At 41.5% G+C, this 16,646-nt stretch overlaps 3 protein-coding genes across 4 annotated transcripts; all 3 read right to left on the minus strand.

Annotated features, from left to right (window-relative positions):
• Window positions 1-282: 282 nt before the first annotated feature.
• LOC308384521 (receptor-transporting protein 4-like) lies at window positions 283-2,034 on the minus strand. The gene is made up of 3 exons (XM_080863041.1): window positions 1,731-2,034; window positions 1,370-1,541; window positions 283-889 (listed from the first exon to the last, which is right to left on the minus strand). Exons 1-3 carry the CDS (start codon window positions 1,744-1,746, stop codon window positions 529-531), a joined length of 549 nt encoding a protein of 182 aa, XP_080719167.1. The 5' UTR covers window positions 1,747-2,034; the 3' UTR covers window positions 283-528.
• A 293-nt stretch (window positions 2,035-2,327) lies between these two features.
• LOC308384522 (receptor-transporting protein 4-like) lies at window positions 2,328-3,418 on the minus strand. Its single transcript, XM_080863042.1, has 3 exons — window positions 3,303-3,418; window positions 3,010-3,181; window positions 2,328-2,818 (listed from the first exon to the last, which is right to left on the minus strand). The coding sequence occupies exons 1-3, from the start codon at window positions 3,310-3,312 to the stop codon at window positions 2,464-2,466; spliced, it is 537 nt and encodes a 178-aa protein (XP_080719168.1). The 5' UTR covers window positions 3,313-3,418; the 3' UTR covers window positions 2,328-2,463.
• A 2,793-nt stretch (window positions 3,419-6,211) lies between these two features.
• LOC308385263 (receptor-transporting protein 3-like) lies at window positions 6,212-16,144 on the minus strand. 2 transcript variants are annotated; one of them, XM_080864094.1, is made up of 4 exons: window positions 15,200-16,144; window positions 8,079-11,038; window positions 7,588-7,759; window positions 6,212-6,791 (listed from the first exon to the last, which is right to left on the minus strand). In XM_080864094.1, exons 2-4 carry the CDS (start codon window positions 8,092-8,094, stop codon window positions 6,452-6,454), a joined length of 528 nt encoding a protein of 175 aa, XP_080720220.1. In that variant the 5' UTR covers window positions 8,095-11,038; window positions 15,200-16,144; the 3' UTR covers window positions 6,212-6,451. The 2 variants fall into 2 exon arrangements, with proteins under 2 accessions (XP_080720220.1, XP_080720219.1); XM_080864093.1 differs by lacking the exon at window positions 15,200-16,144 and having other exon boundaries at window positions 8,079-12,435.
• Between the last annotated feature and the right edge of the window lie 502 nt (window positions 16,145-16,646).

Raw genomic sequence — 16,646 nt, forward strand, 5'->3', positions numbered from 1 at the left:
GCTATGCTGTTAGAATTTGGGAGCATTCATAAGCTTCCCTGACAGCTAAAACTGACCATTGTTACTTCTATGGCATGTACGTTTTAGTATAATACCAGCATTTCTGGTTTCATGTTTTTACTTGTATCTGGTATGACTAGAAAATAAATGGAGTGGAAAAAAGATCTGATCTATAGATGAATGCGAAGTACAGCAATTTATAGCACGTCTGCCACACAAAACAAATCCATAACACACCAAACACCATAAACAAGACTTGATCAGACTTTATTAATAGCCACAAAATACAATGAACGCACACAAAAGTGATATGATCATATACTGCACCATGAATGTGGATCGTACTCTTAAAACTGTTAACTTCACGTGCAAAACAGATAGAGTATCCCAGGAACCAGTAAACAAGAAAAGAGTTTCTCTGAGCACTTTTAGCACACAAGTAGACACACACACACACACACACACACACACACACACACACACACACACACACACACACACACACACACACACACACACACACACACTCTAGTTATCATCCTTGTCATCCACACAGCAATGGCCCACACGGCATGCCTGGCACAGGTGGTTTTTGTGGGGTTTGGTCTTCGCTTCAGACTCTGATGATGGTCTTCCATTGTCTTCAGCCTTCTCCTCATCCTCCTCATGGTAGCAGTTTTTCCGAATTTTGTAAAACTGCCTGAGGAGGGCTTGTTCCACCTCTTTCTTGTCAAAACCAGGGAGATTGAACTTGTCACCTCTACAGCGAAGACAGGCCTGACCAAAAGGACGCATAATCACTGTCCCTTGGCCCCCCAGCAGCCGGTACCGGAACACCAACCTCACCTGCGCTGAATCCCAGGTCTTTTTGCAGGATACACACTGAAATCTGTGGAGAAATGATTACATGCTGTGAGGTACACATTTATTTTTATGTACTTACATTTATAGCTTGCTTTTTCCACATGTAGTAACTGAGCCTCCCTATGAGTCTGTGGCTCAAACAGTATTGTGTGGTTCTCTGAGTCACCATAAAGAAATTACATTTAGCAGCAGAACCAGTTTTTTAATCACAGAATGACATTGTTTTGATTCTGTGTGCAACCTCCTCCCAGTCACACGATCATTTGTCAGAGAACCTGCACACTCATGTGATCAGAGAGAAGGTGGAGATGGAAAACTACAACTACACCCACAGTCTGAAACATGTTGCCTCCTTTTTTTCTTCTGGTTTTGCTATGCTGTTGCTATGGATTTATATATTTTTATATATTTTTAATATTTTTATGTTGTCTTGCTGTTGTTTCACATTTTCAGTAACTATTACTTTACATATGTTTACGTTTTTATTGTTTATAAGTTAACATACTTTCCGTTTGCTTGGTGAGTGGAGACCTTCCAGCCTTTCTTCCTCTCCTCATAAGTGATTTCATCTGTCTTGTTGTAGTTAACCTTAAGAGTCCACCGGTCTCCATAGTCCAGCTCACTGTCATCATCCAGCAGTTCATTGAAGGTGTCATACCACAAAGAAGGAGTCCATTCTGGACAGGAGAGGGAAATAAGTTAGGCTGATGATCTCAGTGAATCATACACTTTTACAGAGATCAGTGTTATTTAATGTTGTGTAAAAGCAGAAGAAATGGTGTGCTGTGATGTGCAAGTGATGCACACCTAATCAAAAGAAATGTTTCACTGCCGCAAAATAAAAAAAAATACATTTAAAAAGTTACCTGTCGATGTGGCCATGTTTCTCGATGTTTTGTTCTGTAAACCGAAGAACTTCTGGCTGATGCGATAAGTCACTGATGCTTATCAAGTCGCGAATGTTGCTCTGCTGCACGAAGCGTCTCTATTTACATCCTGAGAGCAGCTGTGCGTTTGGAAAACGAAACTTAACATCGCTTTCATTTTCCATGCAGCCATGTCCGACCTAAACAAGCCGGTTACAACAGAGCATGCTGTTATTAAACTGGCTACAAGGCACATTTCATTATTTTAAAGATTAATTTTGGTGGGTGTGTGCTTTTCATGTCTAATCATGTGTACTAACCACATTTGAACTTCATCTACAGTGTAGATGAGTGCGTCATGTAAAAGTGCAGTAATTTCTGCCTCACAAAACAAATCCAGAAAGTAATAAAATCCATAAAAGAAGACTTAATCAGACTTAAGACTTTATTAGTAGCCACAAATACAATGAAAATCACACAAAAGTAATAGAATCACATACAGTACAATTAATGTGTATCATATAAAGACTGGTAACTTTAAAATATGAAGGAAAGGTTTGTGTGCAAAATGCATTAAAAAATCCCAAAAGAACACCCCCCCCGCCCCACACACACACACACACACACACAAACACACATTAATCATCATCTTACGCGCGCGCGCGCGCACACACACACACACACACACACACACACACACACACACACACACACACACACACACACACACACATTAATCATCATCTTCATCATCCACACAGCAAATGCCCATGCGGCATGCCTGGCACAGGTTCTTCTCGTGGGGTTTGGTCCTCGCTTCAGACTCTGATGATGATCTCCCACTATCTTCATCATCATCTTCCTCGCGGTAGCAGTTTTTCCGAATTTTGTAAAACTGCCTGAGGAGGGCTTGTTCCACCTCTTTTTTCACGAAACCAGGGAGATTGAATTTGTTGCCTCTGCAGCGAAGACAGGCCTGACCAAAAGGACGCATGATCACCGTCCCCTGGCCCCTCAGCAGCCGGTACCGGAACACCAACACTACCCGCGCTGAAGCCCAGGTTCTTGTGCAGGATGCACACTCAAAACTGTGGAGAAACGATTAGACTGTGTTAGGTCCAAATATATTTTACGCGCTTGCATCTTGCTCTTTCCACTTGAATAGCTACGACTCTGGTTGAAATAATACTGTGAGCGCCACATAAAGCGAACAAACACTCATGTATTCATATGACCTGCATATTTGAAAGTTTATAAATGCAGGACGTGCGGCACATACTTTCCACGGGCGCAATATGTGGAGACCTTCCAGCCTCTCCTCCTCTCCTCCTCGGTGACTCTGTCTGTCTGATTGTAGTTGAAGTTGAGAGTCCACCGGTCTCCATAGTCCAGCTCATTGTCCTCATTCAGCAGTTCGTTAAATGTGTCCAACCATAAAGAAGCGGTCCATTCTGGACAAGAGAAGACGATAAGTTAAGCTGATGCTGTCACAAAGCAAAGCGGCCTGTTTTACAGTACACCAAAGATCCAAACAACCAGCACAGGTGCAAATTCTAAGCTAAACCATGTTACCTGTGTCCATGTTGATCGATTGTCTGTTAACTGAAGAGCTTCCAGCTGATGCGATGAGTCGCTGATGTTGTTCGAGTGGTGAATGTGGCTCTGCTGCTGGAGCGTCTCTGTTTATATCCTGAGAGCAGCTGTGCGTTTGGAAAACGAAACTTAACATCGCTTTCATTTTCCATGCAGCCATGTCCGACCTAAACAAGCCGGTTACAACACAGTGTGCTCTTATTTAACTGGCACATTTAATTATTTTGTAGATTTTTGGTGGCTGTGGGTGAAAACTGAATTGGCTAAGAGGGTATCAGTGTATGATCGCCGCCTAACATCACGGGCAAAAGTCAGTCGGTCACCTTTGTGCTTTAGTCAAGAACAGTCAAGAACTACACAACCTCATTTGCTTTTCATGTCTAATCATGTGTACTAATCACTTATAAATCATGTGTAGTTTCAACGTTAACCACATTTGAACTTCATCTAAAATGTAGATGAGTGCGATAAACAGATAAACTGAGATTATTCATGTAAAAGTGCAGTAATTTCTGTCTCACAAAACAAATCCAGAAAGTAATAAAAGCCATAAAAGAAGACTTGATCAGACTTAAGACTTTATTAGTAGCCACAAATCAAATACAAAGAAAACCACAAAAGTAATAGAATCACATACAGTACAAGAAATGTGTATCACATAAAGACTGGTAACTTTAAAATATGAAGGAAAGGTTTGTGTGCAAAATGCATTAAAAAAATCCCAAAAGAACTCCTCTCTCTCTCCCCCCCCCCCCCCCCCCCCCCCCCCCCCCACACACACACACACACACACACACACAAACACACACATTAGACATCATTCTCATCCATGCGGCATGCCTGGTTCTTCTCGTGGGGTTTGGTCCTCGCTTCAGGCTCTGATGATGACCGAGGAGGGCGTGTTCCACCTTCTCAGGTGTGTGTTTGGAAAGCGAAACTTAACATTGCCTTCCTTTTCCATGCAGTCTCCGCTATTGCATCATTTACTTGGACTTTTTCCTCTCGATTCAGTGTAGTTTCAGTTCATTTCCAGAGTGTTTGCTCTTTTCAGTTTAGTTTTTATTGTTTGCAAATGTTTCAGTTTCAGTTTTAGTTTTTATCGTTCATGCACGGAGGACATATGTCAGAGGCAAGAACATCTGTACAGGTACAACAATAAAAACAAGCAGCCACTCTTAGTCCTGTAGACAACCATAGTCTCAATAAATGCCTCACCAGGCAAGTTTTCATTATTAATATTACTCATTTATTTACGTATTCGTTTATTTCAATAAACTAACAGATACTGAAACTTGGGATATTTCATGTTCCTATTCTGGGCTTCTCTGTTCGGGCTGCTGCCCCTGCAACCCGGCGGAAGTCTCAGCTGACTGCAGGTTGATCAGTGGTTGTTAATCAACGGTCATGAGAATTTGCATAATTATGATGAAGGAACTGACCTCACAGCCCTTTGTTCCTTCAGTGGGCTGGTTTCAGTCATTGTGCAAATGTACTGTTTATAAGGTTGGGGAAACCTGCAGTCAGCTGAGACTGAATAAGTCACTTGGATGAGTGACGAAGCGTTTCTCCCACTGAAAACGCTACGTCCACATGAACAGAATCAACTTCTGGACAGATAGGATAAACTGAATCAAATGATAGTGCACTAGCACTGCTGCTCATATCAGGAAGTGCATCCAGTGCAAAACCTGTGCCAGGTCAAAAGATGCAGATATGGGAAATAAAGGAGCTCCTGCAGGAGTCAGGAGAGTGTCCTGAAGTGTTACTTATTACCTGACATAAACAACTAAATATGAAGTTGAGTTTTCTCATGTGTTCTTGATTCTCCTGTGACTTTCCTCTGCGCTGTGGCATTCTTATCTGAAAGCACTTCACACCCGTGGGGAATTTTCTCCTGTGTATTTTGTAAAAACACCCCGGAGCACAGTCACCTTCAGCAAAACTGCTGCATGTCTGTCCTGATAAGCTCTGTGATAACTATAATCTTTGGCTCATTCCTGAATGTTTGGATGAAGAAGAAAGCTTATCAAACTTTTCTAATTGTTTTTACCCAGTTTTAGAGCTTCGCAGGTGATTTTTACTGTTGTCTATTAATTTCTAGTAAATTAAGGGGAAATAATATATATTTAGTATTATGTCTGTATTAATGATGCTTTGGATGCATTTTATACTTGTGCCTCTGTGTTCTGTGGTTACACAATATTTGTGCAAAAAATAATGAATGAAAATAATTGAAATGTTTGTAAATTATTCTTTGAAAGTGAAAATATGCTCTAAACTTTCGCTGTTAAATATTTTTCGCTGCTCTCCCTTTTTGACTTTACATGGTAACAACAATAGAAAATGAAAATAAATGAAAACAATGGGAGGTGCTCAGAATAGGAAGCCTGAAGTCATTGAACCAGTATTCGTGCACACGTATGTCAGTTTAGTAGTTCAGGCTTTAACATTCCTGTGGACTCGAGCTTCCTGTGGTGTTTTATATTTTTATGTGTAGTTTAAGTTTATTATCACGTTCCCATAAAAAAAAAAAAAAAATCAAGGCCAGCAGTTTTGTAGCTCAGCTCAACATAATGACAGTGCTGGATTTTTCCATATTTGACTCAGGTTACTCTAAATTTGTGTTACGTGCAAATAAATCCTTCCTGAACCAAATCTTTCCTCTCGTCAGACATCCTGAAACATCTGCAGGAACTTTTTTTGGGCAGTTCTTTTGAAGGATGATCTAAATTAACTTCAGCTTCTATAAAATCCCATCCCATAAATCCCATTTATTCTCATGTCTATTTCAGTAAAAGATGAATTCAAGAAAAATAAAAAATAGATCGGAGAAACCCAACTTGATCACAATTTCACAAAATTTTATTACTTAATTAGTACAAATACAATACAATAAAAAATATAGAAAATTTATCATATCTGGTGATTGGTCCTGTTTTTTTGTTGTTGTTTTTTTACCCGACCAAGAACCTTCATAACAGTAAAGAGCCTTTAAACTTCAAATTGCTGAAGAAAATTTCATGTGCAAACTGGAAAAGGAGGCTGTCATGGCACTCACACTTTGATAGACACACACACACACACACACACACACACAAACACACACACAAACACGCATGCACACACTTCTAGCTGTCATCCTGACAGCAAATGCCCATACAGCATGCCTCACACAGGGTGTCCTCGTGGGGTCTGGTCCGCACTACGGTGGACTCTGTGGATGACACATCGTCGTCATCATCATCCTCGCCGTAGCAGTTCTTCCTGATTTTGCCAAACACCCTCAGCAGAGCATGTTCCACCTCATTCTCGGAAAATCCACCAAGCTCAAAACCATCTTGGCACCGACGACAGGCCTGACCGAAGGGCCGCATGATCACCGTCCCGCGGCCCCTCTGAAGCCGGTACCGGAACAACACCACCACTCGTGCTGAGGGCCAGGTCTTTCTGCATGACGCACACTGAAATCTGTGGAGAAGTGATTAGATACAGAGCACAGAGTTATTTTCAGCCTAGTAGTTATCGCTAACCTTGCTATCTCAGTGCAGGCGTTCACTTTTCCCATATCGCAGCTGCTTTATCATATTGCTCTTCTAAACCGTATAACTTTCTAGCCAGATGACTTTATAGGGGAGGGTGGATGGGGCCAGTATGGTTGAGGTTGGATGGAAGGATGATGACAAATCACCACAGGCCAAATCAGTCCTTTTCCCCTTCTTTCTCACGCTTATCATTTGCTTATTGAGGTGTGACTGCCACGTAGAGATAAACCACGAGGAATAAGAAATGATAAGACTTTTTGTGCAATCCTCAGTTCTGTTTCTAGAAAATGAACTGCTTCTTTCCTCCCTTGTTCCTCATTAATTAAATGAACGTTGTGCTTCCTTTGAGTGGAAAACAGACTAGGAGACACACAAGGCTTTAGTGGGCAGTCTGGCACCTTGTGGGTCCAACTTTCTTTCTGATTTTAGGTTAGAAGAAGAAACTCGCTCAGGTAACTTATTTAACCAGGTGGCAGAACAAGTTTCTCTCCATTTAAGTAGACTGCTTGGTGAGACAGCTGTCACACAGACATGTCATCAGATCAGCTGTTTGCTCATGTGGACAGGAATGGGTGGAGATTGCGTAACCATAGCAAGGAAATATTTGTATCTATGTCTCCTTTGCAGCATATGTATTAATATTTTCAGTGACTGTTACCTCACACAGGCTCTATTTGAAGGAAATTAACGCAAGAAATGTTGAGAGTATTCAGGGAACGTACTTTCCACGGGCACAGTGGGCATAAACCTTCCAGCCTCTTTTCCTCTCGTCCTTGGTGACTGTGTCTGTCTGGCTGTAGCTAAAGTTGAGAGTCCACTGGTCTTCATAATCAAGCTGATTGTCCTCATACAGCAGGTCATTAAAGACGTCTAACCATAAAGCAGGAATCCATTCTGCACAAAGGAGTAAAAAAAGAAAAACTAAGAACACAAAAACAAACTAAACTACACAACATCACTGTCATTTGGATAGAAAAAAGCAAAAACTAAGAAAAAAAAGCAGACAGTGAAAAATAAATGTAAAAAAATCATCAAGCTCATCAAAAAGCTGTTTTTCCCTCCTCGGTTTTAAATTAAGAAGTTTAACGCTGCTACTTAAATGCTGACGCAGCAGCCATGGTGATCAAAACAAACACTGCAAGAAATTAAAAAAAAAAAAAAATTTTCCCACCTCAAATTAATAAAATACTCAATGAAATAAATGATGTCTTACCTGTGGATCTGCCCATGCTGCTCGGCTGTGGATTAACTCTGTCCGCTGAGGTGAAACGTCGACGTGAAATAATCAGCGTTTGATTCGTGAATGTTGACCTGCAGGCAGCTTCTGTATATATGCTCTAATATCAGCTTTGGCGTGGAATCGAAACTTAACATCAGTTTCATTTTCCCTTCAGTCTGTGCGAAAATATGACGCAGAGCTCGCGAAACATCAACAACATAAACAAAGTGTTTGCGCCACAGTTTGATCCCAGTTTTCCTGACGTTTGAATATGCGTGCCCTATTTTAGAAGTGGATTTTATGAATAATCTACAGCACTGAATCATGCACAGAGTCGTCAAAACATTAAAAAAGGGCAGCACAATAATGTGAGACTCGGTTAAAAACATGATTTCATTTATAGCAATATCAGTGAAAGTGTAACAATAAACCTCAGAATTACAAGATGGGAGTTAACAACAGTTTATTTATTTATCATTTTCCACAATTGATCAATTATTTTACCCTCTTCAAGAGCTCCTTTTGTATTTTTTAATCTTATTGCTATCAAGTCTAAGGAAAAACACGTTTAGTCGCCTTCGTCAGTGGATTGCGTTTATTATTCGAGGTTTTTGTTACATTTTGAAGAGATTTGCAAACTATTTTAAACTTCCGCTAAGGACACTTTCAAGTTCCGCCCAGTAGAGGGCAGTATAACACAGATAGCTAACACCATGCTCCACTGCTGATGATCCTCTGGAGCTCAGTGGAAACAAGGCTTTAAGGACTCTGGACTCATGTCATAAGATGGTTTCTTCTAAGCAGGATCAGCTTTCCATTACGATACGTAAGTGTGGTTACATATAACATATTTAGTATGGCTGGAAAGCTGGGGAGAGGAACCACATAAGGTCGTACTGATGACTCTAAATGACCCCCACAAAAGTCACCTGCTAAAAACATCCACAGATATTTTCTGTCTTCAGTGATCAGGGTACATTTCTCTAAATTCAGTCATAGGTCGAACTGTCTCGTCAGCCTGTTTTGTGGCAGATAGCCATCATTACATCGCTGCATGTTTACACCTTTAACATTCTTAGTCACCTGCTGATCTGCAGTTTCATCCTGCAGCCCACATATGACACTTTGGCAGAGTTCAAGTCAGAGTTATTAGTACAAACAGAACCTCTTGAGATTTGCAGTCGTGGTCAGAAGTTTGTATCCACTCATTAGTGACTTAAATCTTAATGTGATCTTGAGCTTTTGATAAATTCTTTGAACTGTTCTTTTTCCAGGGTCGAATGACTGTATATCACATATCTTTAATAATAATTGAGTGCACAAGTATTAATTTATTTTGGATTTTCTCTAATCCCCACAGGATCAAAATTATATATACACTCACTTTGGTCTTTTAGTAAGTGGTGCTGAAGGCTCTATAGTGTACTTTAATTTAAAATAGCCAAGAGCTGTAAACATCACATGACTGACTACAACTGGCAGTTTCTCTTTGCAATCATAAAAAGGATTTGCGTAACTGCACTCACTGGATTGACTGATACTCAGAAGAACAGGAAAGTTCAAGATCCATTTCCAAACAAGTACTGACTCCAAGATCATCAGTTCATACATTTGCAAGTACAAGTTTATTCAGATATGTCGCTACTTTGCCAAGGTCTCTGGGAAGACCCAATCTGTCACCCTCAGTGACAGGAAATTGGTTTGGAAAAAAAGCTATTGTGCCAAGATTGACCATGAAGGAGAGGCCACGTGCCTGTCAAGCATGGTGGTGGTGGCATCATGCTGCAGGGCTGTTTTATTGCTAGTGGTACAGGTACAGTGCACAAAGTGGATGCACTTCTTCAGCTTCTTTTCAAATCTAAGGTAGGTGTTGGGTGTACCAACAAAACTGGTTTTGGATTGGATAAAGCAGATTAACCTTAAGCTTTTGGCTTTTCAAAACACCAACCTCAACCCTCCTGAAAATTTGTGGACTAGGCTGAACAGCATGTACGTGCCAGTAAACCAACCAATCTAAATGAACCCTCCTGCAAAGAAGAGAAGTCAAATATCAAGCCAGAATAGAACCAGAAGCTTGTTGTTGAAGTGCAACTTTCAAAGGTGCAGAGAAATGACAAAATATTAGTGGGGCTGTATGTATGGATACTTCTGACTCTGTATGGATTAGAGAAAATCCAAAAATAAATTCAAACTTGTGCACCCAATTCTTGTCTTTTAAAGTTATTAATATTGTTCGTGGTACAATCTTTCCACTTTGGAAAAAGAACAGCTCAAAGAAATTATTAAAAGCCCTAAAATTACCATGGCATTCAAGTTCAAGGTGAGTGTCTCTAAACTTCTGACCACAACTGTGAATCTGAAGCACGTTTCATGTCTAATAAGGTTCATCCAAAACCACATTATAAAGGTCTGAACTTCACTTAGGAGTTAGCAGTGATCCGTGAGGTCCTGGAACAAATCTGTCTTGTCTGGTGACATTCATGTCCAAAGGTGGACCAAGCCCTCTAAAATATGTCATTTTACCTGATATAAAACTATATTTAAACCCCCCCCCCAAAAAATAGTTGTTAAAGGGAAGGCCTCGGGCAGGTCACAGCAGGCTTTCAGTCGAAAGGCATCCAGCTTTGATAAATCAGCCCCTTGTTTGCTCAGACTTTGTGTCCGTCTGTCTGTGAAGTTATGCACATTGTTTCATAAATAATCATTACCATCACGTGTGACAGGTGGTAATAATAGCGTTAAAACGACAACACCTGCCCAAAGTATGTAGTGGCGCTGGTCTGTCATTTCTCTGCATCGCACCAGGAACACATACTTACTGTAAATGAAAACGCTGCACTCTCATTGGGGACTTTCCTTCTACCTGAGCTGTTTATAGTTCATAACAAGGGCCCGCCCAGTACTAAAAATGAACAGAGTCTCCTTGGAAGGCGTCAGGCGTCAGGCTTCAGGCTCTGGATGAAGCAGAAACGCACACAGTCACACGCCAGTTTGTCAAGCTCATTAAATTAATTTTAGATCCAATTAGCAGGGATTATGCAGGTGTCATCTTTTGGAACAACATAAAAAATATAATCAGGTCATTAAACACTCGGATGTACCAATATTTATCAATATTTATCATCAGACCCTGGGTAGTAATGGTGAATGCAGTGTTGTATTGTTAGCATTAGACTCCACGTTTACTCAAACTCCACAGAAACACAGCTCCCCCCCACACAGCTACCTACAGTACAGTGTACTGTACAGCGTTGGGCACCTTTCCTCTCGGCACAGTGGTGTAAAGATGACCTCAAAGCCTCTGGCTCCAGGGAGTCACCTTATACTCCGGTGTGACATTACATCGTGAGAAAAGCATGCTGGGAAAGCTCACAGAGAGCAGTGTGGAGACAGACAAAGAAGGGCACACTCAAAGAGCAACCTCCTCTTATTGTTGCTCCTAGAAAATGGTGATTAAGTCTGCACTGGAAGCTGCAGCAGACATGGACACACGCGGTGATAAGACATGAAGTCAGATACAGATACTCCAGATTTTGACTCATATCACTCTGTTCTGCACTCTGAGACTAAAGGAAAAAATGTGACTATGAAACGGTCACAAAGAGAAAAATGCCATGGTTTATTAGGGTCTCCTAGCAACACAACAGTACAGCCTTCATGTTTGTTTGACTGATCACATGACGTGAACTTTGCGGTGGTTTTGGGGCTTGTGGTGCTTTTGAATTGCTTCGTATTATACACGCAAGCACAGCACCATGAACATAAATGGGATGGACAAAAATGAGAAACGCCTCCTATAATATAAACAAAACTCTGACATTTCTTTACCTTTTGCTCCCAGGAGGGCCAGCCAGTCGTGAGCAATGGTTCTCTGTGCTTTGTGAAGGTTTTTCAAAGTTTTTCCTTGGACATTGGCTGCCTTTTCTCTTATTTTCAGTCCAGTCTTTGTAACTGGCCATTTTCAGAGAGTCTTGTTTGTGTTTTTACTTATTATATTTCTTAAAACCGACGTATGAATCAGCATCGGCGTAAAAAGGCATCCCTAACTCAAGGGATGAACCTGTGTTGTGTTTACACTTAACGGAGAATCAAGGAATCAATTCTACATTTTCTTTAGACATTTTATTTGGAGAGGTATTCTCAAAAACTAATTAACGGAAAAAAAGTTTATCTGGCAAATATTGACTTTCAAGATCCTTCAATAAGTCGCTGCACCTATTTTTCATTTTCCTGGCAAAGCATAAAGAAATGAGGAGTGTCTCAAAACTTTTGCTCTATCTATCTATCTATCTATCTATCTATCTATCTATCTATCTATCTATCTATCTATCTATCTATCTATCTATCTATCTATCTATCTATCTATCTATCTATCTATCTATCTATAAAAAAAAAAGGTCACAGGATTTCTTCATCTTCATCTAATTCTACTGTCAATTTTGAAGAAGCCTTGTCAATAAAGGTTTTTTGAATTCAAATATACCTGACACAGCCTACTAAGCCAGCCCTGCTAAGGTGCAAGCTTGGATTTAGCTCCTGTCTGGACCTGCATACCTGTTCCAAGCCGGCTGGGTGACTCAAGAGAGGGAGGAGATCAGGGGGGAAGAGAGGGGTTGAGCAAGGAAGAGAGAGTGTGTAAAAAAGAGAGAGGGAGCGAGAAAGCGAGAGAGAGGTTGGGTGTGGTGAGATGCCTTGAGCACATTCCTGGCAGCTGCCGCGCCCTGTGTTTCAGCGTCTTTGTACCTGCTAGTGTTTGTTATCAGAAGCCGATCATACTTTCTCTCATGGCCCTCACTTTGATTTCACAAACATGCATATAGTATGGTTTCCCTTGTCTGCACTCACACAGCTGTATGCTGTATGCACTTCTTAAGTGCATTGTGCTTAAAGCGCGAGCTCAGGAATATGGCCACTGCAGTGTATGTGAGTACATGAGTACTTTACAGATTAGGACATGGATGAACAGGCAGACACTCAAACAGGAGACACACCCTCGGGAACAGGACTGAACATAAGCCATAACTCTGTGTGTAGGTGTGTGTGTGTGTGTGTGCGTGTGTGTGTGTGTGTGTGTGTGTGTGTGTGTGTGTGTGTGTGTGTGTGTGTGTGTGTGTGTGTGTGCGCGCGCTATCAGGGGCCTATCAAAGAAGGTGTGTTCTTTATGATAGATGATAGATGATTTAGGACAAAGGACAGCCAAAGTGCGCACCAACACACACACACACATTTCTACCTGCACAGCACTTTGTTTAATGTTATCACTACCGGTGCATTCGAGTACAGGTGGAGAGCCCAGAGAGAGTGAAAAGGCAAACAAAAACAGACAAAAGAAAAGTTAAACTGATAAAAGACTGAAACTGAATGCATTTACTTTATATCAGGAGGAAACACATCACAATAATAATTCATGTTTTCAAGTTTCAGAAAAATCCAAATCCAACCTCATCTCCAGATGATGGTTGGCAGAAATGACCCTGGATCCGTGTGGGATTTGAGGGGTACAAACTGTTGGTAGTGCCTGCACAAACGACTTTGTTACAGTGGACTCTTATAGAAATGAGAACTCTGGAAATCTGCTGAGTCAGCACTGGTGTTTTGCCATGGAGAAAAACAGCACACTGACTCATTTACAAGGATTCAGACAGGAACACGTTCTCCAAAGAAACCACTTTTTCCTTTAAAGTAGCCAATGTAGCATTTGCAGAAGACAAACTTCTCCCTAACTGCCCATTTGGTGTATTTTTGTGAAATGAGGAATCCCCGATTTAAGGGGATGCTGTGGTTTTAGCAGTTACAGTAAAATGCATTAAAGGTAGCGAGGAAAGATCTTAAACACGGCAGCATAACATCTGATCGTGACAAAGCAAATGAAGCTGTACACAGCAGAATTGTCTTTACTTGAAAAATGCTTCACATTTTGCCTCAAAGAAATGAAACAGGATCAATTTAATTTTTGGTTTTAATGTGCAGTGGACTAGGATGTGTTATAGGAACTTAACATGGTATAACAAAATAAAAGAGCAACATTTAATATAAGTTAAAAGCACTTTACTTAATTTTATATATTAAAAAAAACATCCATCCATTTTGTCTCCCTTCTGGAGCCTATCACTGCTATCACGGGGTGAGAGGTGGGGTACACTCTGAACATGTCTTCAATCTGTTGAGAGACAACTATCACACCTACAGCCAGTTATAGTCGCCACTTAACCTAATATGCACACTTGAGAAAGCCGGAGTACCTGGAGAGAACCCACACAGACACGGAGAGAACATGCAAACTCCACACACACCTCAGCCATCTGGTGGATTCATGCCCAGGACCTTTTTGCTGTGAGGCAACCAATGCCACACCACCCTAAGCACGGCCGATCTCGTATTATCTTGGAAGCTAAGCACCATCGGCGTAACTTTGTGTTGAACATTGGGTGGGTCAAGATCTCTGTCTAAATAAATAAATAAATCTGGGTAAATTCCCAGATGATTAAACATGCAGCTATTTTGCTTTTAATACCTGAAATGAGTAAAGAAAATCAACAGCCTATTTATGCAAGATAATTCCATCCATCCATCTTCATCCGCTTTATCCGGGGCCGGGTCGCTGGGGCAACAGCCTAAGCAGAGAAGCCCAGACCTCCCTCTCCCCAGCCACCTCCTCCAGCTTATCCGGGGGAGCCAAGAGATATAATCTCTCCAGCGTGTCCTGGGTCTGCCCCGGGGCCCGGAGTGGGACATGCCAGGAACACCAACCCCAGGAGGCGCCCAGGAGCATCCTTGTCTGAACCACCTCAGCTGGCTCCTTTAGATGTGGAGGAGCAGCGGTTCTACTCTGAGCCCCTCCTGGATGGCTGAACTTCTCACCCTATCTCTAAGGGAGAGGCCAGCCACCCTTCGGAGGAAGCTCATTTCCACCGCTTGTATCCGCGATCTTAGCTGTTGACTAAGCAGACCTGGGTGGTTTTGAATTTTTGTTTTGTTTCTCTTTCTTCTTCCTTTCTCTCTGACATTTTCTCAGGTGAAGTTGCGGGTCTAGTTCTGGTCTCTCTGCCTGAGGCTGGTGTCTGTCAGTGTTAGGCTCCCTCCGTTTGTGTCATCTGGCTCAAGAATCAACTTACCTGCAATCTGGTAACAACTCAAGTTGTTGTGGTTCACGTTCGCACCTCCAAATGTCTGTGACCCACTCTCAGGATGTCTGCCCACTTCACAGTCTCAAGAAATGAGTTGATCTGGTTCTATTTACACATCATCCTGCTTTATTCACCTCCTGGACAGCCAATTAACTCTCATTTTCTCCCCTGACAGAGCTCAGTGATCCCATTTGCATTGAAGCCGTTCTTCTTTCCCAGCTACAGTCCTTCATCTGCTCAGTTTCTTTGCAATAAAGTTTACTTAATCAAAAGCCACTGCTTGTTGAGTCTGCTCTTTTACATTATGACTCCAGCAGAATGAAGCTTGGGGAGGGGCAGCCATCTGTCGCACCGTTTGGGAGTGAGGGGAGGGAGACAGGACAAAGACACATTGTGGAAGAGAGCCAGAGTGAAAAGAGGTGAGTGAAGGAGACTCAGTGCATTATGGGAATCCCCCAGCAGCCTAGGCCTATTGCAGCATAAGTAAGAGAGGATTCAAGGTCACCTGATGTAGCCCTAACTATAAACTTTATCAAAAGTCAAGTTTTAGGTCTAATCTTAAAAGCAGAGAGGGTGTCTGTCTCTTGAATCCAAACTGGGAGCTGGTTCCACAGACAAGGGGCCTGAAAGCTGAAGGCTCTGCCTCCCATTCTACTTTTAAATACCACAAGTAAGCCACCGAGTTAGAGCGGAGTCCTTCACAGTGGTGATATGGCACTATCAGGTCTTTAAGATATGATGGAAAGAAGATTAAACAGGTGGTGATCTCATCTCTGTCATAGTCCTCTGATGTAGTACACGTTGCAATTACAGGTTCACTGGTTTTATTACCATTTAAACAGCAACAACCTGCAGTATGAAGTATATCTCTCCTCTGTAAAATTTAAAGACTAGACAACTGAAACATTGATTAAAATACTACTAATTACAGATTTGAGGTAAAATATTAACACTGATTCTTTGCACTTCTTTGGTGTATGTGCAAAAAGCATAGATAACTACATTCAGGGACATAATTTCTTTTTTAAAGGTTAGTGAGTTTAAGGTTGTAGTTTAAATTAAATAAAGTCTTGCTTGTGTTTATAATGTAGCACTAAAATCCCTGATATGATGCATTTTATTGATGGAGAGTTTCAAATTGGTTGTTTTACTGACAAAACATTTCGCAGTGCAAACAACACGAGAGCAAGCAAAAAGGAGCAAACATCGGACAAACATGTCAAAGAGTCAAGTGCAAGGATGAATAAAGCATTCATTGTACGGACCGCCAGTTGGGCCAAACTCCTGCACGGGCACGGAAAAAGTTTGCGAGTTTGGAGAAACTTCCTCTTTTGCTTGAATCTTTTGCAGCCATGACATAAAAGCTACTTTTGAAACGTGCCCGGGGCGATCAACTGGTCTGGGAGGAGTCTCACCGGTGGGAAAGCCCTGCCTC

This window comes from Rhamphochromis sp. 'chilingali' (genome assembly GCF_963969265.1).
Source record: "Rhamphochromis sp. 'chilingali' genome assembly, chromosome: 17".
NCBI lineage: Eukaryota > Metazoa > Chordata > Actinopteri > Cichliformes > Cichlidae > Rhamphochromis > Rhamphochromis sp. 'chilingali'.